Below are 27,448 nucleotides of genomic sequence, written 5' to 3' on the forward strand. Positions count from 1 at the left end.
AGAAATCACCCAATCAGAACAGCAGACAGACAAATGAAAAAAAATGAAAGCAACATATGAGATCTATGGATTAATATAAAGTGTGCCAATCTACGCATAAAATGAATTCCAGAAAGAGAAGAAAGAGAAAAGGGGATCAAAAATGTATTTGAAGAAATTATAGCTGAAAACTTCCCAAACCTAAAGAAGGAAACGTATCAAGGGACAGGAAGCACAGAGGGTCCAAAACAATATGAACCCAAACAGACCTACTCTAAGACATATCATAGTTAAAATGACAAAAGTTAGAGAGAGGGCTTCCCTGGTGGCGCAGTGGTTGAGAGTCTGCCTGCTGATGCAGGGGACACGGGTTCGTGCCCCGGTCCGGGAGGATCCCACACGCCACGGAGCGGCTGGGCCCGTGAGCCACGGCCGCTGAGCCTGCGCATCCGGAGCCTGTGCTCCGCAACGGGAGAGGCCCCAACAGTGAGAGGCCCGCGTACCGCAAAAAAAAAAAAAAAGTTAAAGAGAGGATTGTAAAGACAGCAAGAGAAAAACAGTCAGTTACAAGGGAACCCGCATAAGGCTATCAGCTGATTTCTCCACAGAAACTTCTGCAGGCCAGAGGGAGTGGCAAGATAAATTCAAAGTCCTGAAAGGGAAGAACCTGCAACCTGGGATACTCTACCCAGCAAGATTATCATTTAGAACTGAAGGAGAGATAAAGAATTTCTCAGACAAGCAAAAACTAAAGGAATACAGCAATACTAAACTAATCCTAAAAAGAATATTCAAAGGTCTTCTCTAAATAAAAGAGAAGCAAGAATCTATAGGAAAGGGAAACATCACAGGAGGAAAGGGAAATACATAAAAGGATTGAAGGTCACTTTAAATAAGCTAGTACATAGATTATTATTATTTTTTTAAAGCTGCTCGGTTCTCTAACTCCACAGCAAGTTTATCCTATTACATATATATATTTAAATTTTACTTATTTATTTATGTATTTATCTCTGCCTGTGTTGGGTCTTTGTTGCTGCATGCAGGCTTTCTTTAGTTGTGGTGAGTGGGGGCCACTCTTCGTTTTGGTGCACGGGCTTCTCACTGCGGTGGCTTCTCTTGTGGAGCATGGGCTCTGGGTGCATGGGCTTCAGTAGTTGCAGCACACGGGCTCTAGAGCTCAGGCTCAGTAGTTACGGTGCACGGGCTTAGTTGCTCCATGGCATGTGAGATCTTCCTGTATTAGGCTCGATCCCGTTTCCCCTGCATTGTCAGGTGGATTCTTAACCACTGTGCCCCCAGGGAAGTCCCACCAGCACATAGATTTAAAAAACAATTTAAAAAATTCTATGAAAGCGATTATAACTACAATGAACAGCAAAAGGATAAACATGAAGATGTAAAATAAGACCTCACAATCACAAAATATGGGGGGGGTGTGTGTAAGAAAATGCGGATCTTTTAGAATGTGTTTGAGCTTCTATGACTACCAGTTTAAAGCAAGTAGATACAGTTATGGGTTAACATACTTGAAAACCAGGGTAACCACAAATTGAAAACATGCAGTATATTCACAAAAACCAAACAGAAAGGAACTCAAGAATGATACAAAAGAAAACCATCAAGCCACAAAAGGAAAAATGAAAAGAAGAAAAGACCAAAGAAATACAAAGTCAACTGGAAAACAGTGTTTAAAATGGCAATAAATACATACTTTCAGTAATTACTTTAAATGTCAATGGACTAAATGTTCTGATCTAAAGACACAGTGGCAGATTGGATAATAAAACAAGAACCTACAACAGACTGCCCACTTTAGAGAGAAAGACACGTTATAGATTGAAAGTGAGGGAATGGAAAAAGATATTTCATGCAAATGGAAATGACAAGAAAGCAGGGATAGCGATACTCAGACAAAATAGACTTTAAAACAAAGGCCATAGGGAATTCCCTGGCTGTCCATTGGTTAGGACTCAGTGCTTTCACTGCTGTGGCCCAGGTTCAATCCCTGGTTGAGGAACTAAGATCCCACAAGCCACATGGCGCAGCCAAAAAATAAAAAAAATGACCATAAAGAGAGAGAAAGAAGGACACTATATAGCAGTAAAAGGATCCGTACAAGAAGGGGATCTCACAGTCATTAACATATATGCACCTAATATAGGAGCGCCTGTATACATAAAACAAATACTAACAGACACAAAGGGAGAAATTGATGGGAGTACAATAATAGTAGGTGACTTTAACACCCCACTGACATCAATGGACAGATCTTCCAGACAGAAAATCAGTGAGGCAACAGAGATCCTAAATGACACAGTAGAACAGTTAGACTTGATTGATATCTACAGGACATTACATTAAAAAAAACCCAGAATATACATTCTTTTTAAGTGTACATGGAACATTCTCTAGGATAGACCACATAGTAGGACACAAAACAAGCCTCAACAAATTTAAGAGAATAAAAATTATTTCAAGCATCTTTTCTGACCACAACAGCATGAAATAGAAATCAACCACAGAAGGGCTTCCCTGGTGGCGCAGTGGTTGAGAGTCCGCCTGCCGATGCAGGGGAAATGGGTTCGTGCCCCGGTCTGGGAAGATCCCACATGCCGCGGAGCGGCTGGGCCTGTGAGCCATGGCCGCTGGGCCTGTGCGTCTGGAGCCTATGCTCCGCAACGGGAGAGGCCACAACAGTGAGAGGCCCACATACCGCAAAAAAAAAAAAAAAAAAAGAAATCAACCACAGAAAGAGAAATGAGAAAAAAAAGATTACACGGAGACTAAAGAACATGCTATTAAATAACCAGTGGGTCAGTGATGAAATCAAAGAGGAAAAACAGAAAAACAATTTTAAAAACCCTCAAGACAATGAAAACACAACCATACAAAATATATAGCTAGGGCTTCCCTGGTGGCGCAGTGGTTGGGAGTCCGCCTGCCGATGCAGGGGACACGGGTTCGTGCCCCGGTCTGGGAAGATCCCACATGCCGCGGAGCGGCTGGGCCCGTGAGCCATGGCCACTGAGCCTGTGCTCCGGAGCCTGTGCTCTGCAAGGGGAGAGGCCACAACAGTGAGAGGCCCGCCTACCGCAAAAAAAAAAAAAAAATATATATATAGCTAAAGCAGTCCTGAAAAGTTCATAGTGATACAGGCTTTCCTCAAAAAACAAGAAAAATCCCAAGTAAACCTAACCTACCACCTAAAAGAATTAGAAAAAGAAGAACAAACAAAACCTAAAGTCAGCAGAAGGAAGGAATAATAAAGATCAGAGAGGAAGTAGATAGAGATTTAGAAATAGAAAAAAAATCAATAAAACCAAGAGCTGTTTTTTTTTTAAAGGACAAACAAGATTGACAAACCTCTGGCAGGCTCACCAAGAAGAAAAGAGAGGGGAGCCAAATAAAATAAGAAATGAAAGAGGAGAAGTAACAACTGATACCTCAGAAATATAAAAAATCATTAAAAAATATTACGAACAGTACACTCCAACAAAATGGACAACCTAGAAGAAATGGACAAATTTCTAGGTATATATAGCCCACCAAAACTGAATCAAGAAGGAAACAGATAATTTGAACAGACCAATCACTGGAAGTGAAATAGAATCTAATAAAAAAGCTCCTTGAAAACAAAAGTGCAGGACCAGATGGCTTCGCTGGGGGATTCTACCAAACATACAAAGAACTTAGACCTATTTTTCTCAAATGCTTCTAAAAGATTGAAGAGGAGGGAACACTTCCAAAGTCAATCTATGAAGCCACCATCACCCTGATACCAAAACCAGACAAAGACACTACCAAAAAAGAAAATTACAGGCCAGTATCTTTGATAAATTTAGATGCAAAAACTCTCAGCAAAATATGAGCAAACTGAATCCAGCAACACATAAAAAAGATCATACATCACCATCAAGTTGGATTCATCCCAGGGTCACAGGATGGTTCAGTATATGCGAATCAGTCAGTGCGATTCACCACATCAACAAAAGAAAAGACAAAAACCACATGATCATCTCACTAGATGCAGAAAAAGCATTTGACTCTCACCGAAGTGGGTATAGAGGGAACATATTTCAACATAATAAAAACCATTTATGACAAACCCACAGCCAGCATAATACCAAACGGCGAAAAGCTGAATGCCTTTCCGCTAAATTCTGGAACAAGACAAAGATGCCCACTCTCACCACTTCTACTTAACATAGTATTGTAAATCCTAGCCACAGCAATTGGACAAGAAAAAGAAATAAAAGGTATCCAGATTAGAAGAGGTAAAATTATCATTATATGCAGATGACGTGATTCACTGTGTAGAAAACCCTAAAGGCTCAGCACAAAAACTATTAGAACTGATAAATGAATTCAGTAAGGTAGCAGGATACGAGATTAATATACAGAAATCTGTTGCATTTCCTTACCCTAACAATGAAATAACAGAAAGAGAAAGTAAAAAAAGAAAAAAAAATCCTGTTTAAAATCACACCCCTCCCACCAAAAAAAAAAAAATACTTAGGAATATACCTGACCAAGGAGGTGAAAAACTTATATGTTGAAAACTATAAAGCACTGATAAAGCAAATAAAAAATGATTCAAGAAAATGGAAAGTTATCCCATGCTCTTGGATTGGAAGAATTAATATAGTTAAAATCCATACTGTGCAAACCAATCTATAGATAGATTTATTGTGATCCCTATCAAATTACCCACTACATTTTTCACAGAGCTAGAACAAATAATCCTAAAATTTACATGGAACCACAAAAGACCCAGAATTGCCAAAGTAATCCTGAGGAAAAATAACAAAGCTGGAGGCATAACTCTTCCAGACTTCTGACAATACTACAGAGCTACAGTAATCAAAACAGTGTAGTATTGGCACAAAAGCAGACATATAGATCAATGGAATAGAATGGAGAGCCTATGAGTAAACCCACACACCTATGGTCAATTAATCTTCGACAAAGGAGGCAAGAACATGCAATAGAGAAAAGACAGTCTCTATAGCAAGTGGTGTTGGGAAAGCTGGACAGCCGCATGTAAATTAATGAAGTTGGAACACTCCCTCCCACCATACACAAAAACAAATTCAAAATGGCTTAAAAACTTAAATATAAGACACAACACCATAAAACTCCTAGAAGAGAACATAGACAAAACATTCTCTGACATATGTGGAATCTAAAAAATAGTATGAATGAACTTATTTACAATACAGAAACAGACTCACAGATGTAGAAAACAAACATGGTTACCAGAGGCAGGGGGGTGGGGTGGAGGGATAAATTAAGAGTTTGGGATTAACAGATCCACATTACCATATATAAAGTAGAGAAGGGTTTACTGTACAGCAGAGGGGACTATATTCAATATCTTACAATATTGAAATATACTGTAAGAATCAAAAAAGGATATATATGTGTATAACAGAATCACTTTGCTGTACATCTGAAACTAACAATATTGTAATTCGATTTTTAAAAAACAGGTAAAAAACAAAGCAGGGTCATAAAAACAATATAGACGGACCTTGAACCTTTCATAAAACATAAACTTAGGTTTGTTCACCAACCGTTTAGTGGCTGGCCAACACCTTTTCTTGGTGGCTTGCTCCTCGGAGTTCTGTGGTGTTCTTATTTGGAAGCTCTAGCCAAGATGCATCATTTGTGATTTCCTGTTTTCAAGTGGAACAAGAATGTAGGCTCTCAAAGCAGTGGGACTGCAGGGTCCTTCCCTGTCATTTTTCATAGTTGTCTTGCTCACACTTAATTTGCCATCTTTTAAAAACAATCTGCCTTTATTGAGTATTCCCAAAGCACTCCAAGTGTGTTTCTTAGAAGGAGCTATTTTTTGTGGTTTTTATATTCCTTTCATTAGTTAATAGTAGTATTTCTTTAATTTATGTAATCCTAACATTATATAAGTTACTGTCACAGCAGTATTCAGGTAGAGTGTCACCCATAGCTGTGACAGATTTAGGGCAGGCCCTCCTGATTCTGGGCCTGCCTGCAGATCATTGTGGGGAGCACAAGCATGTTGCACTCATGCCTGCTGGCCTCCAGTGTCCTGTCCTCTCCGGGCCCCCCTAGTGTGGTTTGCAGAGGGACTGACTAGGGAATGTCACTGACCTGCAGAGGTGGTCACCTAGGGGCTGGTTGAGAGGTCATGTAGAGGTGGGTGAGCCCTTCTGCTCTGGGGACCTGGAGGAGGGGAAGGGGCATTCCTTCTGACGTCCGATTGGGGCTCCAGTGAGAGGGCTCTCGGGGTCACCAGGCAGGAGGGCAGGGTATGTCCTGAACGGCAGGTGCCCTCTTTGCAGCGTGACGCGTGCTCGGGAAGGTCCAGAGTCAGCTCTGTCGTTTGTCATGCGCATCTGCCTACGCAGGAGCTTCTTGGGGACGTGTGGGGCCCCCTCGTGGGGCCGAGCATGAGCCCTGGAGGCCAGGGTGGTTGCTTAGCCGGGGCCCTTAGTTACTGCGCGGGGTGGGAGTGACTGTTCATTTAGAGGCCTCAGCGCTTCTTTAACACTCCTCTCCCAGGGCCACCACAGTCCGGTACAAAGGGAGGAACCTGCGGATCAAAGCGCCCATGTGCCGTGCCCTGAAGAAGCTCTGTGACCCGGACGGTACGTCAGACACGGGCTGGGCTGGGCCGCGCACCTGGGGCTCACTCCCGTCGGGGAGGCTCTCTGTCTGGCTCCATTTAGTGATGGCCAGGCTGAGGTGGAACACGGCGGCTGAGCCTGCATGATCCAGTCCTGCCAGCAGGCAGCTCCTGGACCTGAAACCCCGTGTCATAGCGGTGTGTCCTCTCGTGAGTCAAGTCCAGCTCAGAAGTCCCAGCCGTCCTCAAACGGAGCATCCGAGGTGTCAGGGCGAGTCTCCCATGGCTGGTCTGCGGCTCTGGTGTAGCAGATGTGCAGCTGGCCACGCTGGTACCTTTAGACCAGGTCCTTGCTGGGGCTCCTGCCAGTCCCACTTTCACTGAGGGCTGTTTGCCCCTTGCTCCTCTCTGGGTCCCTTAGCTGTCTGGCCGAGGACTTCACCTTCTCATCAGGGTCCGTCTGTGCCAGGCTCTCACGGCCCCTTCCTGTCGCAGGCTTGAGTGACGAAGAGGACCAGAAGCCAGTGCGCCTGCCCCTGAAAGTCCCCGTAGAGCTGCAGCCACGAAACAACCATGCCTGGGCCCGTGTGCAGAGCCTCTCACAGAACCCGCGGCTCAGGTAGCACGCTATGCGTTTTGGGGGAGTGAGCTGCGAGGGACGGGGCTGGAGGGGCGGTGTTGGGTCCCTGGGTGAGCAGCAGATGCCACTCCAGTACTCTGACACCACCTGAGGGTAGTGTGGGGGATGCCTTTAGATTCAGGTAAAATTCACATAATACGGAATTAACTGTGAGCCCTTTTAAGGGGCCCAGTTCAGGGGTATTGGGTACCTTCACAGTGTTGTACAACTATGACCTCTCTCTAGTTCCAGAAATTTTCAGCCCCCCCGAAAGGAAACCCCATGCCCACTAAACACTCATTGTGCATCCTCCTCCCACTCCCCAGGGCACCACTGGTCTACTTTCTGGCCCTAAAGATATGCCCATTCTGACATTTCATGTAAATAGGATCATATACTGGTCATTTCTGTCTGGCTTCTCTCAGTGAGCATCATGGTTTCAGGGTTCATCCGTGTCGTAGCCTGCATCAGGACTTCATTCCTTCCATGTGTATTTTTATTTTCTTGGGTTTGAGTCTAGACCCGCCCTCTTGACCCCAAAGGGAGCTGGTAGAAGAGAAGGTTGTGTTGTACCAAGGCCCCTGTCCTGGCTGAGACCTCATGCTGTAAGGGGCACTCAGGATCTCTGTTACTTTTTCTTGCAGTTTCTCATGAGTCTCCTGTTATCTCAAATTAAAGAGTTAGTTTTTAGAAAAGGAGCCAGTGGCTCTGCAGGGACATTATGGCTCTGGCCTCGAGACCCCCTGGCATCATCTTCCTGCCACAGCCTCTGGGGCTCCTAGAAGGTACCCCCATGTCCCAGCCTCCCATTCCCCATCTGTCTTTTCTCTGTAGGATGATCGTGGAGCTCCATCGAAAGGTCTCCAGCCTCATCGAGTTCCTGAAGCAGAAGTGGGCACTTCATGAAGTGCGAGTTGTATCCTTTTCCTACTAAAGCCACCCCCAGGCTCCGCAGCACCTGCTGCCTGAGAGTGAAGTCTCCTCAGTCCTGGAATTGCAGCGGGGCCCCCAGGCATGTAGCAGGTGTGCCATGAGATGGTGTAGAACCAGAACTAAAGCCCACAGCCCCTCATCCTCTGTGTTTTGGGTCTGAACCCCCTTTTTGACCTCCTTTCAGTGTTAGAACTCTGTCACAGCAGCCGTCCTTGCTGTAAGTGGCTGCCATCTGGCCCACAGGGTGTGGCCGAAGCATCCCTGCCAGCAGGTTGAACAAAGTGACCGAGGACAGCCCCACACCTACATCTTCGTGTCCTTGGCTGGCTTGTAGCCCTGCCCAATTCCCAGCTAGGAGGGTGAGTGTTGGGTGTGGAGCCCGGAAAGAAGGAAGTACCTGTCGTGTCTCCCCGCTGGACCTCAGGGTGTGAGCTGCTGCAGGTGGTTCCTTGACGGTGCGCTCAGCGGAAGACATTTGAGGAGCAGCAGCTGCAGGACTCATTCACGGAGCCATCACAGGAGAAGGTGGCACTGCACCTGTTCCCGGGGGAGAACTGCACCCTGACCCCGCTGCCGGGTGTGGCCCGAGTGGTGCACTCAAAGGCCTTCTGCACAGTGCACTGGCAGGAGGGCGGCCGGTGCAAGCAGAGCACCAAGGACACCCACACGCTGCCCCCAGCCCAGATTCTGGGCATCCAGAGCGGGCAGGGCACAGCCAGGGGCCAGCTGAAGTGCCCACGGGGTGGCGCCGAGGCCAAGGGCGGGGGGCGGCCCCCTCCCTCCACCGACGCTTTGCAGAGCTCCGGGGAGAGTTCCCCTGAAAGTGCCCCTGGGGAGGGGGCCGCTGCAAATTTCAGCAGCCCGGACGCCTCCGACAGGCTTCCCCCTGGGCTCCAGGATGCTGGGGGACGGCTTGAGAAGACCCCTGCGGCCACTGCTGCAGAGGGTGGGGACGGCCCTGCCCGAGAGCCCGGGGCCCTGGCATGTGCCTGCGGCCAGCTCCCAGACCTGGAAGATGAGCTCTCCCTCCTCGACCCCTTCCCCCGCTACATGAAGTCCTGTCAGGACCTCATCATCCCTGAGCAGTGCCGCTGCACAGACTCACGGCCCTCAGGGTGCCCCTCCCCAGAGACCCTTGTCCCCAGCAGCGCAGAGGTGGCCGACCTCGCCCGGGCCAGGGCACCATCCCCTGTCCACGTCCCGCCCGGCCCAGAGCCTCAGCCCAGCCCCAGGCTCCAGCCGGACGTTTGCACTAAAGACTTGGCGGATGCACCTGCGGAGGAACCCCAGGAGAAGACGAGCCCCTTGGACCCCCCGCCACCTCAGAGTCAGCCTGCCGCCAAGCCTCCGAAGGACGTCCCTGCCAGCCGGTTCGCCCAGCAGCTCCGCGAGGAGGGCTGGAACCTGCAGACCTCTGAAAGCCTCACGCTGGCCGAAGTCTACCTCATGATGGGCAAGCCCAACAAGCTGCAGCTAGAGTACGACTGGCTGGCAGTGCTGGGCCCTGAGGGCCAGGCCCCGGGAGGGCAGGCCCAGGGCTCCTGCGCCGGCTCCCTGCATAGCACCTTCCACAAGCAGCGCCTCCTCAGCTGTCTCCTGAAGCTCATCTCCACCGAGGTCAACCCCCGGCTGGTAAGTGTGGGTCAGCATGGCCCTTTTGGCCCCCCAAGGGCTCGCGGCTGGGTGGCTGAGGTCCAGAGAGGAAAGACCGGCCTTGTGGCAGGTGGTCTGGGGCCTCGCGGGCTCCTTGGAGGAGGTGGTCTGGGGGTCGCCTTTCGTTCCCTGGAGTGGGCTGCACAGAGCACGTGGTTGGGGCTCCGGTTCCCTGCAGTGCAGGCCCTCGTTCTGTGGGGCTCACGCGGGCTGCACCTTGCCTGGCTCCAGAGATGCCACTGAGCCCAAGTGTGTGGGCCGAGGGGACAGAGCCTGGGACAGAGGTGCAGAGGTGAGGTGGCAGCCATGGCCAGGAGCCGAGCTGGGCTGGGAGCGTTGCAGGTTTCTGCAGCAGGAACGGCGAGGTTGAGTGTGCTTTGGAAAGGCCATCCTTGGAGGCCAGTGGGGGTGCAGCCTGGGTGCAGGGAGTGGAGCTGGGAGGGGCTGTGCTGGGTGGGCTGCACCCAGGAGACCCTGTCGGGAGGTGGCTGGTTGGAGTGTTCTCAGGTTCCTTGAGAGGCTCCTGTTGGGGGCAGTGGCTGCCATGGCCCAGGGGAAGTACGCCTGGCCACGGCTTGTAACCACCCCCCCACCCCCACTCCTGGGAGGCCGGCCAGCAGAGCCCACACGTGGGCTGGAAGGTACTGCAACCGGAAAGTCTAGTCCTCTCTCTGGGCGCGAGAGCAGCGTCCTGAGGCAGGTCGATCCCGAAAGGCACGTGTGCACTAGAAGGTGAGGCTCACAAGTTCCAGGAGGATGCGCCGAAGCTTAGCGTGGTGGCCTCACAGGAGTGGGGCTCGGGTCACAGTCAGAACCAAACTTGAGGTGCGCCCATGTCACCGCTGTGACATGTACCCGCCTCCTGCTCCCTGGGGCAGACAGCACGTGGTCTGTGTTCTGCCCCATTTCCCGGAGCCTCTACCCTGGGCTCCTGCCCACCATCTTCCGGCGGCACTCAGCAGAGCTCGTGGTGGGGAATGAGCGCCACGTGGGACTGGCTGTCATGGTGGGGGCGCGGCCCGAGGGCCAGCAGTGGACTTTGGATTCAGGTGTGGATGTGACCTGCGGGCAGGCATGGGCAGTATTGCAGTGACCGGACAGAGATGATGAGTTTAAAACACTTTTTCAAGTTTGGCTTTTGGAGGGGTCAGGAGCGGAGACAGGGGAGACCGGAGCATGTCCAGACCCCTAGGGAAGGAGGCTGGGCCAGGCCAGCTCCTAAGGAGGCGGGAGTTCTGGAACACAGCTGAGGTGCTGGCCTTGGCCTCAGCCTCAACTGGGAGAGGAGAGTAGAGCAAGTTGGAAGTGCAGAGGATGCAGAGCAGGGCGCTCAGATCTGTGGTTCCTGAAGCGGGATCCCCGGCCAGCAGCCTCGGCATCACCTGGGAACTCGTTAGGGATGCAGGTTCTTGCAGCCCAGGAGACTGTTTTGACGAGACACCCCCACCCCCATGCCCTGCTTCGTGATTCTGATGCAGCTTAGGTGTGAGAATTGCTTGCTCAAGGCCCCAGGAGAGATAGAGGACCTTGAATTAGAGATGGCCTGCCTGGCCAGGCGGCCCCTCCCTGCGATTTCTCTGTAGATGGGACTCTGACAAACAAGTGCAGCGATGGCCGCCCCGCCCTGCCCCTGGAGGCTGGCGGGCACTCAGGTGGGAGGTGGGGGTGTCGAGATCCAGTGAATGGAGTAGGAAGGGACACAGCAGGGGTCCCAGGGAAAGGAGAAGGTGGGTCAGGCCAGGGCGAAGGGCACAGGAGACAGAGGAAGAGGTGCAGGGTAAGTGGGGCTGGGTGAGAGCATGGGGAGTGGGTGCTGGGGAGAACTGAGGGGGCGGGGCAGGACGGTGGAGTCATGGGGGAGAACAGGTGAGTAGAAGGGGTGCCTCTATGGCCGAGGACCCCAACACTCAGTGACAGCCAGGCAAGTGGAGGCAGCGGCCTCAGGTAGGGGCCCACGAAACCCCTGAGGTGGAGGTTTTGACTAAGCAGAGGACTCCTTGGCTGTGATTGTGTTTGATTTTAGAAATTAATCTGTATTTCCTTCCTCTGACTCACAATCAGAAGAAGCTTTAAGAAGGAGAGTCCCTGTTGCTTGCCGCTCAGCCTCCCCTCCCGTTATGGTGCAGGGGTACGCCCTGTCCGTGCCACTGCGGCAGTGAACACAGAAGGGCTCCTGGAGGACAGCGGTTGTTCCCCTGAGGGCCTGGGGGCACCAACCTCTGCGACATGGAGTATGACCCTGGGCCCTTTGCTGTCCCGTCACACTCCACAAGTGTTGTTCCATGGTGAGTTTGGCCAATGTTTTGGCCCGTTTCTGTCGCAGGCTCCAGAAGCAAACACTGGCTCCACGGCCTCAGTGAGGCCTGCCCAGGAGGAGCAGTCGACGACGCCCCCGGGGAAGATGGTGACTGTCAGCTCCCGCAGCCCACGCTGCCCTCGAAACCAGGCTGCCCTCCGTCACGGCAAGACCTTCTCTCCCAGCTCCACACCTTGCTCCTCAGGTGAGGCTCAGACGGCCACAGGCAGCCTCCTGGGTCCTTGCTGGGCATTGCGGGCTGCACAGAGCTGAGAGCTCCGGGCTGCCTGAGGCCTCGCCCCACTCAGTCGGCTGCAGTCCAGCGGATGGTGTGGGGTACAGAAATCACTGCCTCCTCGAGGGGAGGGTGAGCACAGGGCCCGTCACAGAGGCTCTGGGGTCCTGGGTGCGGGAGCCGACAGGAAACATAGGGGACCCTTGCCAGTCTGGTCACTTTGGGGGATCTGGCTTTGTGAGGTCAGCAGTAGTCGCCATATCATGCCGAGTTGGTGGCTTAAAGCATGAGAAAGGTTGGTTCTTTCTGAGTCTTACAGGGACTGTTTTTCTTTACATCTAAAGTATTAAAATAAAGAAACCTTCAGTTAAAGGATTCCCCAGCAGTTGAACACAAGTCTTAGAAAGAAAGATGGGCTTACCTGCTGGTCCATGGTTGTATCTGGGAAGTAATTTAAATTCAGCGTCCTTTTTTGGGTTACGTGGCACATAACCCTAGGATAAACATGACTCGTTTCTCTGAGTCATCAGTTTACTTGCTTAGTATTTTTTTTTTAATAAAACAGATTGTCATGGCTAGAATCGTTCATTCTGCATGAATTTTAAAGAATAAGGCTGCTGTGGTGTCAGGCTCCCCACCTCCTGCAGTTCTTGTTTTCCATTTCCCTCCTGACCTTTATCCTGTTTCCTTGCCGTGGCTCACAAGGGGGCAGCAGCAGACTCTGAATCGGTTGTCTTTAAGGCAAAGGCGCGTTCCTCAGGCGTCAACCGGTGGTGTGGGCTAGCTGGGAGCCTGTATAGTCTTTGCCACCTCCCTCTGGCTTTAAAGTTTTGTAATTCTGTGAACTCTTAAATATCCACACTCTTCCTCAATCGAGGATGCTTTTAGCCCAGTGTGCCTGCGGTGCTAGAATCCAGACAGGTGCTTAGAAGACCTGGTCTCTGGACTCTGTGCGTGTTGATTTAACCTCACAGATTTGCAAATAAAGAATAAAGAAAGGGGACCCGTCCCTACCATGAAGTGAGGGTGCTTTGCAGCAGCGCCTATGATGATGAAAACAGCAAGGAGAGTCCCCAGATAGTAGTTCCTAAATAAATATTTTCTTTTTTTTATCTCTAGGTCTGTTTTCTGTATAATTAGAGATTTAGACCAAGGATCAGCAGACCGTGGTCCACAGCCTGCTTGTTGTAAATGAAGTTTTATTGGCACATGGCCACATCCACTGGCTCACGTGGCTGCCTTTGTGCTGCAGCCGTAGAGCTGAGTTCAACAGAGACTCTGAGGCCCTCGAGTCTGACTTTTGTTGTCTGTCCATGTCCAGAGAACATTTACTGACCTCTGGTCTGCACTAGATGATCTGGAAGGTTCTTCTAGCTCTGAAAAGTCTTTGAAGGTGAATCTGCCCTTCCCACTGAGATCAGAGATCAAGGAAAGCTCTGATCTGCTTACATGGTGGGAACTAGAATTTCAGGGAGAAAGGGAGAAAAGCAGGTTTTTACAGCACTGAGATATAGGAAATTCCCTTTAAGGACACCAGAGAGGTTGTCAAGGATTCCTTTCTGATTTTCCTCCCGGTGGAACCCCTCCCATGCTGGAGGCGTTGCTGGGTGAGTGCCATTGTATCTGTTCTCCCTTCTCCTTCCCTAGGTTTGAGAAACCCCCCGAGGCCCCTCTTGGTGGCCGGTCCCTCCAGTGCCGGAAGCGGTGACTCAGATGGTGGCCTTTTTGCCGTCCCGACAACGTTGCCACCCAACAGCCGACACGGGAAGCTCTTCTCTCCCAACAAGGAAACAGAATTGACGTTCCGTCAGCATCTGAACTCCATCAGCGTAAGTGGGGCCCACGCCTCCCTGCTGCTGGGCTGCCCCGTGTGTGTGGAGAAAACACTCTCAGGGTCAGTACTGTCTTCCTCACAGATGCAGTCGGATTTCTTCCTGCCAAAGCCCAGGAAGCTGCGGAACCGGCACCTGCGGAAGCCGTTGGTGGTCCAGGTTAGGAGCCCATCCACGTCTGCGTGTGCCTGGCCTCAAAGGCTGGCCTCTCCCTCCCACCGGCTGAGCTGCCCAGGACACGCTTGTGTCCTCCTGTGTCTCAGGTTTTCATGTGAAGTGGGGAGAATCCCTGCCCCTTCTTTTCTTCTTCTTAACAGGATAAAGTAGTAACAGTGACCCTAACTGTACCTGAAAATAAAGGTAATCTTGGTACAGCATGAAAACCGCTTGCAAAAAAGACAGAAAGTTCTTGGGATTTGGGTTCCAAGGATGTCCCAGATAGGAATATATGTGAGGACTCTCAGAACATCTATTTATAAGTATGTAGTAAATGGAAGCAGTTGGCAAGGTATATGGATTGGCCAGAGGCCAGACCTCTCCCAAGCTGGTAATGAACTCTGGGAGGACCCATGGATGCCACCTGCAGACCCAGAGGGGTGATCCAGGGATGAGAGGCACAGGAGAAAGAGGGCATTTTTATTTGGAGGTAAAAAGATAACAGAGGTGAAGCTGAAATTCTGAAATAACTATGGGCCTGGAAATTTATGAATGTTTTTGAATTAATGCATAGGTCTCCTTTTGTTAGACTCAGAAATCTCTTCCTCTCTTGGAAGTAATTTATTTATTTATTTATTTATTTATTTATTTATTTATTTTAAATTAATTAATTAATTTATTATTTATTTTTATTTTTGGCTGTGTGGGTCTTTGTTTCTGTGCGAGGGCTTTCTCTAGTTGCGGCGAGCAGTGGCCACTCTTCATCGCGGTGCGCGGGACTCTCACTGTCGCGACCTCTCTTGTTGGGGAGCACAGGCTCCAGATGCGCAGGATCAGTAGTTGTGGCTCATGGGCCCAGTTGCTCCGCGGCATGTGGGATCCTCCCAGACCAGGGCTCGAACCCGTGTCCCCTGCATCGGCAGGCAGATTCTCAACCACTGCGCCACCAGGGAAGCCCGGAAGTAATTTATTTAGAAATGAGAGATTGCATGACAGATCTCAGGAAGGAAAATTTATTCCAAGTCCCACGGGTTTTTTTGTGCAGGCTAATTCAACGTTAGGGCATTTAATTTTGGTATATTTGGTTAAATACATTAACCCTCTGCCCTGGGCATGGGAGCACACTCCCTGGCTGAGAGGATACCCCACGGCCCAGGGTCACAGCCAGGGTGCCCTCAGCTGCCTGTTGTTGTTTTGTTTGTAAACAGCTTTATTGATATATAATTCACATACCATGAAGCCTACCTGTTTAAAGCGTACAGTTCAGGGTTTTTAGTATATTCACAGGGGTGTGCAGCCCCCACCGCCGTGTCATCACTCCAAACAGAAGCCCGGCCCGTTACCTGTACCGCCCCTTCCCCAGCCCTTGAGCCACTTCCTGTCTCTAGGGATCGCATAATTTCACATAAATGGAATCACACTTCATATGTGGTTCTTTCACTTACTGTTTTTATAAAAAGTTTCATGGGCATGTGGCCACGGTACTTCATTTCCCTGCTGTCCCTGGCTGCTTTCACACCACCGGGGTGGACTTGAGTAGCTGTGACAGAGACCGCGAGGCCCAGAGCCTAAAGGATTTCCCACCTGGCTCTTTCAAAGAGGCGTGAGGCTGACAGGGGACACCAGGGCCTGTCACCTCGTGTACAGTCACCCTGCTGCCTTGCGGCACCTGGCAGACCCTTGGGGAGCCCCAGTGGGGCAAGAACCCAGCTGTGCGCCCAGAGCTGCAGTGCCTCTGGATACTTCCTGCCTGAGAGATGCTTTCTGTCAGTGTTTCACCTCAACAGCTAACAGTGTCAGCAGTGAACTCCATTTCGTCTTAGGTGGTAGTCGTCATACCATGAAGGTGCCCTGAGCACATTGGGACCTGATGGTTCATACATGGGAGCCCTGGGCGTGTGACAGGGAGGAGCGGGCACCAGACCGTGGATGGGGTGGAGGGCCGCATGGCCTTGGCCCCCTGCGATACGGGCGGCAACTTGATTTTCTTCACCCAGACGAGGGGGTATCTCATAACAGTCCACATCGAATGGTTATAAATATTTATAGGACTAGTTGCATTCCAGCCAAATCCAGATGTTCTAGATAAAAGGTGGATTGTTCTGACATTCCCCCAGTTTTCCCTGGGGAGCTTCAATTCCCTGGGTTCTTTTCAGAGAGGACCCAGTGTTTAGGGGTCTGGGGTCTACAGAGCACAGCCATCCTCAGACTGTCTTGGAAGCCCTTGTATCAGCAACTCTAGAACCAGAACTCCCATCTGGTTACACTCAGCTCCCTCTTCTCTAGAACATTCCTTTACAATCTAGCACTAGTTTCCTGGGTGATTTTCGGTATTGGGGTCTTTCCATCACCTAATATTGCCAGTTTTCCCTCCACAGAGAACACTGCTTCCTAGACCGTCTGAAAACCAGTCCCACAATGTCTGTTCCTTCTCCATCCTGTCGAATTCTTCCATAACTGGTAAGTGCCGGGGCTTCTCAGGGAAGCTTTCGCTCCTTAGCTGCGTGGCCCCGTCTTTGGGAATTGCAGGCATTTGTTCCTGTGGCCCTTTGAGTGACATTTCAAGCCTTCCTGGGTCCGTTCTATCAACATGGGCAGCGGTGCAGGCAGGCGTGGACTCCTGACTGGTGGTCCACAGGCAGCTTCCTCCCAAGGTGGGCTCAGACGGCCCTGGTTGGGGTGCTCCGCTTGGTTCAGTTTAGAGAAGGGTCTGTGGTCCACCCCATCCATGACGTCTTCTTGTCAGGCATTTTATGGGACAGATGTGTCCTTAGGGTGTGCGACTCATGCTTTCATTGGTCTGTAAGCTCAGTGAGGCCCTCGCTCTTTGCAGTAAATCTTATACAGTGAGACTCCTTCAGTGAAACACACATTCCATGACTTACCTGTTTATCGGTCTTGATTTTCACAAGACCCAGACAGTTGCTCATTCTCACACCTACTTTTCAATGGCAGAAAGCCTGCCAGGAAGGAGCCAGGTTGCAGAGGCAGCACCTCGATCCTAGTCTGGTTCTCTGACCCCCTCAGAGGAGCCTGTAGCTCAGCTCAGGTGTGACAGACCCTTAAAGGGCTGTTCCCGTGGGCTGACAGTAGTGACCGCAGCCATTCAGCAGCCCTCAGGAAGCGCAGTGGTGCCGCTGTCATGGGCGACAGTGCTTTCTCCCCACCAGGGCCCTGTGTGACAATTGACTTCCCCAAGTTAGCAAGTGTTGGGACGTTTGGTGGTTTCCAGCTCGGCTTCCATGATCCGGACGGTGGCCATGAAGGGGAGCTCGTGCAGCCCCCGCCGTGTGGCAAGAGGCCATCAGCTCGTGTGCCTGACACGTCTGCTTCCACTCTCGTCCTCACAGGGAGAGGCTCCTTCCGGCCCATTCAGTCCTCCCTGACCAAAGCGGCTCTGTCCCGGCCGATTGTGCCCAAGGTCCTGCCACCCCAGGCCCCAGGCCACCTGGCCAGTAAGTCTCTGCGACTCTGCCCTGGCATGAAAATGAGGCCTGCACATGGGCTGTCCCCTCTGGGGCGCGTTTCAGGACGTCAGGAGACAAAGACTTGCACGTTGCTTCTGTTGCCAGGCGCTATCGACTTAGCAGCTAAAAGCGCCGGCATCATCCCTGGGAGCCCCCTCCCCGTCCTGGATGCCGATGGCTTGTCTGGCATCTCCCCGCTGTCTTCAGATGAGGTGACGGTGACTGTCTCGGGGCAGGACTCCACGGGCACCCACCAGAATGGAGACCCCATCCCCGCTGTAGGGGTGAGTGTGTTTAGAAGGGCTTCTCTGAGATGGCCACCAGCTTCTGGGATGGGATGGTCAATCTCCAGTCCTGGTTTGAAAGCCAAGGCCATGAGCTGAGGTCGTGCTGGACTCCAGCTCTGCCTCTAGAGGGGACGGGCCTGCTGAGCAAGAGGAGCGTCACTGAACAGGAAAGTCTCAGCCTGAGTGAGACTATGTGGCACAGCGGGTGGGGTGGGCTTGCCATGTGACCCAAGGAATCCTCAACTAAGACGGGCATGGAGGTCTGCCTGCAGTGAAGGTAGCCGGCCTGAACAGGAGGTCTGCCTGCAGCGAAGGTAGCCGGCCTGAGCAGCAATGTCACCAAGTTGGCTGTCAGTCCACCCCTGACTCCCTGCTACTTGGGTGCTGCCTCAGCGGGCCCTGCTCTGCAGCCCCGCCGGCACTCCAGCTCCTCCGGTTCCCCCACCTGTTTGAGGGCTGCCTGAGGTGGGCAAGGCAGGCGGCCACTTAGGACTGCAGAGCCCAGCCCTGCCTGAGGACCCTGAGGTCAACCTCTTGCTAGGACTGGAGTTGACTGTGAATTGACAAATGGTCTCAAGTTTGGGGACGTGAGGGCGCACCTTCTGAGAGCGGTGGGCTTTCCTGTGCTCCCAGGGAGAGCTCTCCAGCCTACACCCCCGTGCTCCTGCCTGTTAGGAGCCGTGGGGTGGACGGCTCTCCTCAGGAGCCAGGTGCCGGGCCAGCTCTCACTGGCATATTCCTGGTGTTCTCGTAGGGCACGAACGACCCGTTCATCAGTGTCCCCTCGAGGCAGGAGACGGTGGCAGACGGTTTCCAGGTAGAGTGTGCTGTTGGCTGCTGAGCAAAGTAGCTGCCCCAGGACTTCGTCCAGCGCTGGACCCCACCCTCGTGGTCCTGCTCATGGGCCCGGGCTTCCTCCTCACGATGCCCAGCGGCCGTCCTTCCCCACACTTTGCCTCCTTGGTGCACACGCGGCTCCCATCTCAGGCTTCCCTTCTCCCCTCTCGGGCTGGCTGATTGAGACACAGTTCTGGAAGGACTGAGTTTTCTGGGCCGGGTAGGAGGAGGTTGTTAGCTGGGGGTGGAAGCAGATCCAGGCCACCTCGGCCCGGCCTCGCAAGTGTGCTATCCCTCGAGGGTTTCAGGAGAAGGAAGTTCCCTGAGTGTGTTTCTCGCTGGAAGGATGAGTGACCGCTCGGGTCACTGCCTCTCTGTTGGTGTCCCCGTCACTCAGTCACTGCTGTGCAGGACCAAGGTTGCTTTTTCATTGTTTGATATGGACTGTCTGCTCTGTCGTGTCTCAACAGTATCTGTCTCCGCAGAACTCGCCCGTTCTCTCCTTATCCGAGCTGTCCAAGGCTCCTCTCCACAATGGGCTCTCCACACCGTTGGCCTCGTCGGAGGCCTCCAGCACCCGGCTCTCTCCGCCCAACGTCTCTGCTCTGCTGGACATCTCCCTGCCCGGCCCGCCCGAGGACGTGCTCTCGCAGGGAGAGCCCGCCACGCAGATCAGTGACTCCATCATCGAGATCGCCATCAGCTCCGGCCAGTACAGTAAGGAGCAGGGTGCCTCTGCACAGCCCTCCTGGAGTCAGTTCTCCCAGGGGCCTTGACCTCCCACCTGAGTGTTTGCCAGCCTCCAGGCACCTTGCTGTCTAGCTGTCCTGAGCGTTGAGCCTCTGCACCTACAAGGCACTGCCCAGCCTTGGCAGGGGCAGCACAGGCGGACAAGGCCTGTAGAGGACCTGAGCCTGTTCGTGGTCTGGCGGGGCTGCACCTGGCCTTGGGAGATAAAGCGGGCCCACGAGGCATCTCCAGCCTGGGGATCAGGCAGGGCCGTCTCCTTGTCAGTTCTGAACCTGGGTAGCACGCCTGTGGGGTTGTGGGTTTTAGGAGGGGTTGGACTGGTACCTGTGGGCCTTGGCTCCCCCAGCCTGTGGGGACGGTGCTGTGGGGCAGCGGTATGGTGGGCGTCAGCTGGTAGAGTTCAGGCCGTGGATTGAGCTAATAGCTGGCAGCGTGTGGCCGTGGGCTGGTCACCGGCTCATTAGAGCCTGTTCTCCTTAGCAGTGTGTTGGGAGCCACGGACATCTTGCAGGGCTGTCGTCAGCAGCAGGAGAGGGTGTAGGTGACGCCCTCAGCACAGGGCCTGTCTCCATCCACTGTGGCCAGTGTCATTCTCTGAAGATGGGCACGGGTCCCTGCTGTTGGGGGGCCCAGTGAGGTCCTGGGCCTCCCAGTTCAGCAGCGCATGCCACGCCACTCCGTGGCCTTGGTGGCAGGTGGGGGAAGTGGGGCTGTTCACCCCACATGCCGGCTCTGACCCCAGATTTTGGTTGACAGGTGAAGGAGTCCCTCTTTCTCCAGCAAAACTGAACGGCAGTGACAGTTCCAAGAGTCTCCCCTCCCCATCCAGCAGCCCCCAGCCAGACTGGATCGCCTCCCCGACCCACGACCCCCAGTGGTGCCCCAGCGACCCCACGGACTCCTCACTCAGCAGCTTGTTCGGTGAGTCGCTGTGGAGGGCAGCCGGAACGAGCAGAGCCAGAGTCTGGACTCTCCACGCTCCTGGCGGAGAGCCCCTCCAGGGCTGTTCCTTGGTATTTAGGGTTTTTTTCTGCATCAGTTACATGTGGGAAAGTGCCCAGGCCCCAGTGTGCAGGTCACTAGGCTTTGGCAGATGTGTAAACCCCGTAACCACAGCCACGTCCATCCTGCGGTCAGTCCCTTGTGCCCCTCCGCCCAGGCTCACTGCCAAGGGCAGGGTGGAAGGAGCCGGCATGTTGCGCCCTCTTTGCTCCCCTCCTTCTGTTCTATGGTGGCATGGCAATGACAGATGGGAGCCTTCACAGGATGTGTTCATCCTCGTCACCACCGGTGCCTGTGGGACAGGAAGGGGCTATTAGGGAAAGACGCACCAGCTTCAGTTTCCTGCACAGAGGAGCTTCTGAGGCACATCTGGGGTCCGTGCACTTTGCATTTGTAGGGAGCAGCCAGGGTGTGCACCCTGGCGTGGAGCGTGCTGTTTGCTGACCAACTGGGTCAGTACCATGTGGGAGCACCACACCTGACGGCCCCGAACAAGCCGGGGCTCTGGTCTGGGTGGTGCAGGGGAGCCAGCCCCCAATGCGCATTGCGTGCTCAGAAAGTCACAGAGAGCAGTGCAGACTCTGCAAAGTCGAACAGAAATCATGAGAAATTGGAAACAACCTTACACTGAGGTAGCCAGACAGTGGAACACTGTGGGGCCCCTAGAAAAATGAGGTAGACTTTCCCGGGCTGCAGGGGACTGTCCAAGGCTCACGATGGGAGGAAAGGCAGGTGTGGCCTGATGCCTCCATCTGGAGCACCGTGCCCATGCGAGCAGCGAGATGCCCGCAGGGCCCGGCCAGGCCTCCCTGGACCAGTCCAGGCCTAGCCGGCTCAGGGCCTCTCCTTCCTCTCTGCAGCGAGCTTCATCTCCCCAGAGAAGAGCCGAAAGATGCTGCCAACCCCCGTCGGGACCAACAGCGGCACCTCCCTTCTGGGCCCCAGCCTGCTGGATGGCAACTCTCGCGACTCGTTTGTGTCCCGGTCCCTGGCTGATGTCGCCGAGGTAAGCACACGACCTTCCCCCCAAGCCTGGGTGCCAGCCTCCATCCCAGAGCTGCCAGACCCTCCGGCAGACCTGTGTGGTTACTCAGAACTGCTCACCAAGGCTTACACGTCAGGAGCTGTCATGGACAGAGCCCAGCCTCTGACTGCTCCTGAGAGGGAATCTCTGCCAGTGCTGGGCCGGCATTTGTCCCGCTGGCGGCAGGTGACAGACCCTGAGTCATGGCTGAGCCCAGGGCTCTGAAGGCAGCTCTGGGTCTTGTGTGTCCTCCACCAGCTGTGTGACCTCGGGCAGGGACTCTGTGTCCCCCTGCTCAGTCTCCTGATCTGCGGAGGAGAAGAGGCAGTAGTGGCGGTGCCATCGTTGCTGCCACCTGACAGGGGGACCCTTGAGCAGCACCTTGGTGTCGTTGCTTGTGGCTGACCTTCTGAATGGGGGGAGGGCTTCTGCAGAGGCTCCTCTGCGATCACGTGATGACCCGGGAATCATGCTGTGGCAGTGTGTCACCCCCATGTTCTGCCTGGAATGCAGCATCCCTCTTTTCTTTGTCCAGGCCGCTGCCTCACACAACCACCCAGGCCTCCATCCCACTAGGTTTGAGTGGTGTCTGTAGGCAAGTAGGGCTGAGGGAGTGAAGACGGGTACATTTAACTAAGACTCCAGGCATGAAGTAACAGGTACTGTAGGAGTTTAGACAGAGGCTGTGCTGAGGGGAGAACCTAAGTCTAGAATGCCCCTGGCCAGCCCCCAGCTCATTGCCAAAGTCCTAGAGCAGCATCTCCCCAACATGGGCTCCCTGGGCTGTCGAGGCACTTGTGAGGGGCCCTCGAGCATTTCATAGTCAATACTCGGGGGGAACCTGGATCAAGCAAAGCTCATACAGCTGCTTCCCAGGATGCCTCAGCTTCTCGGTGTCTGGACGTGAATCTCGAGATCCGAGGGGATTTTGAAAACAAATTTCAGTTTTTTTGAAATTTTTTGTAGTAAAAAGTTTAAAGTTCAGTTCATCCTGTGCTCTACTCAGAATTTTCCGAAGGCTTCTCATTTGTATGTGTTCATTATATCAAGCAGTTTGTTAATGAATATTAATTGAGGGCCTACTAGATGCCGGGCACTGCTACAGGCCCAGAATGGACAAATTAAAGGCCCCATCCTCATGAGGCCGACAGTCCGGTCCAGCGCGGGAGGAGACAGTAAACTCCCTGGCTCTGCCCACAGGACAGTCCTGATGCGTGAGGCCCCACTGTGCACACTCTGGTCTCTACTCTGCCTTACTCACTGTCACGTCCACCATCTTTCTTGTTTCTTGAACAGCCGGCTGTTCCCACCTTAGGGCCTTTGCACCTGCTGTTTCTTCTCATGGGAATGTGCTTCCCTCGTGTCTTTACATGACTTGCTCCCACAGTTCTGCTCACACCCCGCCTCAGAAAGGCCTCCTCTGACACGCAAGCCCGTGGCAAACTCCCTCCTCCGCTTCTGTCTCCTTCAGGCCACCCCACAGTCCCTAGTTCTGCTGCCTTCCCTCTGCCTCTCTGTCCATTGGCCGTCCTCCCCGGGGACCCACCACTCTGACCCGACAGCTGGGCGGCCGGGCTCACAGTGCATACTTGTCCACAGAGCGAGTGTTCGCAGTGATGGAGGTGATTCTGAGGTTGTCCCTGGAGTGCGGGAGCCGCTGTGATGTGGCTGCCGGGGGACTCTCACCCTCATTGTAGAGGGAGTTTCACTTAAGTCCGGGCGTGGTGGCCAGCTGCCTGCTCACTTGTCTACCTTGTCCTCTCCCACAGGTTGTGGATTCCCAGCTGGTGTGCATGATGAACGAAAACAGCATCGATTACATATCCCGGTTCAATGATCTGGCCCAAGAGCTGTCCATCGCTGAGCCTGGCCGCCGAGAGGTTCTGTTTGATGGCGGTGGAGGTGGCCCCCCGGTCGGTGACCTGTCCCAGTGACTGTGCCTCATGGCTGGGGCAGCCTGGAGGCTGCGGAGGACAGCTTACAGGGTTGGTGGTCCTCGAACGTCATAGGGGTAGCCCTCTTTAGAAGAGAGAAAACATAAATCAAGCCCAGACTCCCAGGAGACAGTCTGAACAGAGGCACCTCTGCACCCAGAACGGGCAACATACAGACAGCCATGTCCCAGCAGGCCGAGGCAGTGGTGGCCAGGCAATGAGGGAGCGTCCTCGGCAAGGCCAGTGTCAGATATGGCCCTGGCGTCGGACCCATCCCCTGCCAGGAGCGTGTGTTAGTGTCTGCACGGTACCCACGCTTCTGCCTCGGTCATTGTGTCAGACGTTCCAGGGCGTTTTCTTTCTGAGAGGAAGGAGTGGTGGGCCTGGCTGTTGTTATGGCCTCCCGCTCTCTGCAGGGAGGCTCCAGGGCACTGCTGCCTTCTTTGCGCCAAACCCACTCTCTGCTCCGGTTTTTCCCTCTGCAGTGCGAGGACAGGGAGGACAGCTGGGCATGACCTGAGACAGCGGACACTGCAGAGGACACTCCAATCACGGGGCAGTGGGAGGGTCCTGGGGCAGCGCAACTGGTGCCACCTCCCCAGAAATCCTGACCATGGCCTAGTGCTTCCTCATCTGGAGCTTTTGTTCTGACTGACTCAACAGGAAGGGAGAAAAGAATCATGTCTTAGGCGGGTTGTGTGGACTTTTAAAAAAATCCCGCTAAGCTGGTCGGAAAATGTTTTTCTCGTATTTTGAGAATTAGGAGACATTGGAGAGAAAGAACAGGGTTCCTGTTTAGTTGGTTTCTTCCCTGCGTCTATCTGCATGTTTCTTCTCGGTGATCTGAGATATTATTTCTCTCTATTAGGGTAATCCCCAAGCACTCATTTGACTACAGATAAGACTTTCCTGATGATCTTGAACTTCTAACATGTTCCTGCCTAGCATTTTGGACAGATGCCATTTGCAGGGAAAGTTCTCTCTTCTTTTCCTTGGCATTAGTGCAGAGTATGCCCCAATGCATATGTATAATCCCTTGCTTGTATTTCTGCCTCATGGTCTCCTGTTTCTCTTCCTCCTGTTCAGGGAATCCAGGCAAGGGTCAGACATCACGCGCAGTCAGGGTGCGCTGAACCTATATCCCTCTGGTGTGCTCCTTGAGCCTCCTCGGATGACCAGCCGTCACCATCTCGGGTAGTGCAACATCCAGTCTTTCCCCAGAATGGAGTTAACACAGCCCCTCTGCCTTCTCAGCCTTGCGGGGCCAAACACACAAACCACCATCCAGGCACACCCCGTGTGGCTGGGCACCAGTGCTGTGGTGTTGGGGCACCACCCCACCTGCTGCTTACCCCCGCCTGGCAGCTGCAGTCAGTGTGGCTTCTTGAATCCGCCCCAGCCCACTACCGTTAGTGTTCATCACCTTGCCTCTCTCCCAGCTCACTGTGGACCGGCAGCCTTCGAGGCCAGCTGGGCCCTCTCCTCTGGTTCCTCCCCCTACCCACCCGCCCCCACCCCCCACGAAGAGATGAGCCAGTGTGCAAGGAGAGGGGAAGGTTCTTCGTGAGTACAAGCAGAGGGGCCGCTCTTGATCCTGCTGCCTCCCCAGCACGGTCGGCTGCTCCAAGCTGCAGGCCGGGTTGTCCCCTCCAAGCCGCAGAAGAAGCAGGACAGTGGCTTCCAGGCGGTAGCTTCCTTCCTTCCTCTCCAGCTTTCTTCAGAGCTCTTGCCTGTCATGTGGCCTCCCTCTTTCAGATCTGGATTTAGGTACAAACATCACTAAGAAAAACCTGTGTGGGCAGCCCTCCTGGGCTCTTGAGAAAACAGTCCCAAAGCTCTGGAGGTCTGAAAGAAAGGGATGTGGTACCACTTTAAGAGAGATAGACAGCAGTATCTGAGTCCAGAGTCTCTTTAAACTAGCTTGTGTTTTGTGATCAATGTATCAGCTTTCTGAAATTAGCACCTTATTGAGCCAAACAAGATCAGTAGGTCTGTCTCTGGGCATCCGACCCGGTTAGATCCACAGTGGATCAGGCCAAGGTTAGGCCACTGCCAGCTTTCTTGTATTCCCACTGTCTGGTACCAGAGATGCCAAGTAGCATTACCGCATCAATGCTGGGGGCAGTGCCCAATGGCAGTGGGCACTGTGCCAGGGACAGTAGCGATCCCGAGCTGCTTATCCATCAGGGGACACCCCACAGTAGTCTGGTCGGTAGGTTGGCACCTGTCACCTGGTGGACGTCCAGCAGGAGGAAAACTCTGGAGATCTGGATAAGACTTTGTCGGCCCTTTATTCAGCAGCACCTCCCTCTTGGGTCTCCCACACAGACTCCATTTGGGAGTAGCTGACTGGCCAGTGTCATCCAGTGGGGAGGTGAGTTGCAGAGGAGAGTGGACTGACTCTTCTCACCTGTAATAAAGCTGACATGATTTCAGAGAAACCTGCTTCTCTAGCAACCAGACAGGTATAAGCATTTGCCTGCCATATTAAGGAAAAATGGTGTCATCTGTAGCATTAAAATGATGGATGCCTTTTCTCCCAGCCTAAATGATTATATATGTATGAAAATAAGCAACTGTTATGTTAAAGGCTAGAATTTTTCAAAAGACCCAAGCAGAGACGCCTCCCACTTCTGCGTCTCCCTCTGCCCTTCCAGCGGAAGTTGTGGTAGTGTCAGTATACACCTGTGGCTTCCTTTGTGCATTTGAGCATGTTGTGATTAAGACCAGGCCAGTTTCTCAGAAAAATCTTCCCCTAGTCACTCTAACGTTGTCAGGGATCTTTTTGCTGATTCATCTCTTCTAAAGATTGAGACTGAATATCTTCGGTCTCAAGGGAGTTGTTTTTGCCTTGATTCTTCATTGTGAATATCCAGTGATGAGCATTCCATTCTTCAGAAGGTGCAGAAGCAGGTTGAAGTTCATGATTCCACATAAGGTTCGTGATGGCATTTTTCTCATCCCTCTGTGTGTTCTGGGCGTAGGGTACTTGCTCAGGGAGTGGGGGTATTTGGAACCATTTCATCGGTTGATCCACTTGCTTTCCCACCTCAGTCCCATTCTCTAGCATTCTGTACCATAGCCTCATTACTGGTGGTGTCTTTTCAGTTTAATAGCATCTTTAACTAGATCATACCATTGAATCCAAACATGTGCAAAGAACAGTCATAGAATAAAAGACACTTGAAACAACTGGAGGAGGGAAACAGCAGTTGCTTTTTCTTTTTCTTTTAACATTGAGATCTGTCAGATGCATTTAGGAGGTAATATGGCACTTTGTCTTAAGAAAAAAAGAAAGAAACCCACAGCAAACCTTTCCTGACTTGTCAAAACTCTCCTAATCCTACAGTAACTTGTAAGTCGTGTTAGGTGAGCTAAGTCTTGGAAGCACTACAGTAGCCCATGCCCTTTGTTCTGTAACAGGATAACCGGCTCTAGAGCTTCTGGGCAGCAGAACTTATTGCTGTTTTTTATAATAATCGTTAAGCCATATCATCTAAGGTTTTCGGCTTGTTTGAGATGTGAATTTGTTTTATAAGTTATAAATATACATATACAGTGTATGTATAAAGCAGAATGCCTGTCCTTCCTGATTATTTTTTGTACCATATTGTAAATTATATTATTTATTCTTTACCAATTTTGGGAATAAAAGGTGTTTGGTTATTTAATATAATAAACAAAAGCTGTTAAACTTCTTATGTTTAAATTTCCAGTTCAACTTGTAAATCTGTTTTTATTATTGTGCATAAATACATACTAATACTTGATCTAATAATTACTGTTTCTGCTTTTTTCTTTTGAAGTGTGCACTTTGCAAACAGCCCAAGTAGCTCT

At 52.3% G+C, this 27,448-nt stretch overlaps 1 protein-coding gene across 1 annotated transcript in view; it reads left to right on the forward strand.

Moving 5' to 3' along the window:
* The window catches only part of CRAMP1 (cramped chromatin regulator homolog 1), a gene marked incomplete at its 3' end in the record, with an annotated part of 56,041 nt that extends 32,430 nt beyond the window's left edge, over window positions 1-23,611 (forward strand). Inside the window, exons 6-20 of the mRNA XM_079720008.1 lie at window positions 6,523-6,608; window positions 7,082-7,205; window positions 8,040-8,121; window positions 8,604-9,770; window positions 12,115-12,292; window positions 13,970-14,151; window positions 14,239-14,313; window positions 16,689-16,770; window positions 17,661-17,765; window positions 17,883-18,061; window positions 18,819-18,881; window positions 19,387-19,618; window positions 20,408-20,572; window positions 21,514-21,659; window positions 23,447-23,611. Coding sequence (XP_079576134.1) covers window positions 6,523-6,608; window positions 7,082-7,205; window positions 8,040-8,121; window positions 8,604-9,770; window positions 12,115-12,292; window positions 13,970-14,151; window positions 14,239-14,313; window positions 16,689-16,770; window positions 17,661-17,765; window positions 17,883-18,061; window positions 18,819-18,881; window positions 19,387-19,618; window positions 20,408-20,572; window positions 21,514-21,659; window positions 23,447-23,611 — 3,031 coding nt within the window. The remainder of the gene's footprint in view (window positions 1-6,522; window positions 6,609-7,081; window positions 7,206-8,039; window positions 8,122-8,603; window positions 9,771-12,114; window positions 12,293-13,969; window positions 14,152-14,238; window positions 14,314-16,688; window positions 16,771-17,660; window positions 17,766-17,882; window positions 18,062-18,818; window positions 18,882-19,386; window positions 19,619-20,407; window positions 20,573-21,513; window positions 21,660-23,446) is intronic.
* Between the last annotated feature and the right edge of the window lie 3,837 nt (window positions 23,612-27,448).

This window comes from Hyperoodon ampullatus (assembly GCF_949752795.1).
Source record: "Hyperoodon ampullatus genome assembly, chromosome: 14".
NCBI lineage: Eukaryota > Metazoa > Chordata > Mammalia > Artiodactyla > Ziphiidae > Hyperoodon > Hyperoodon ampullatus.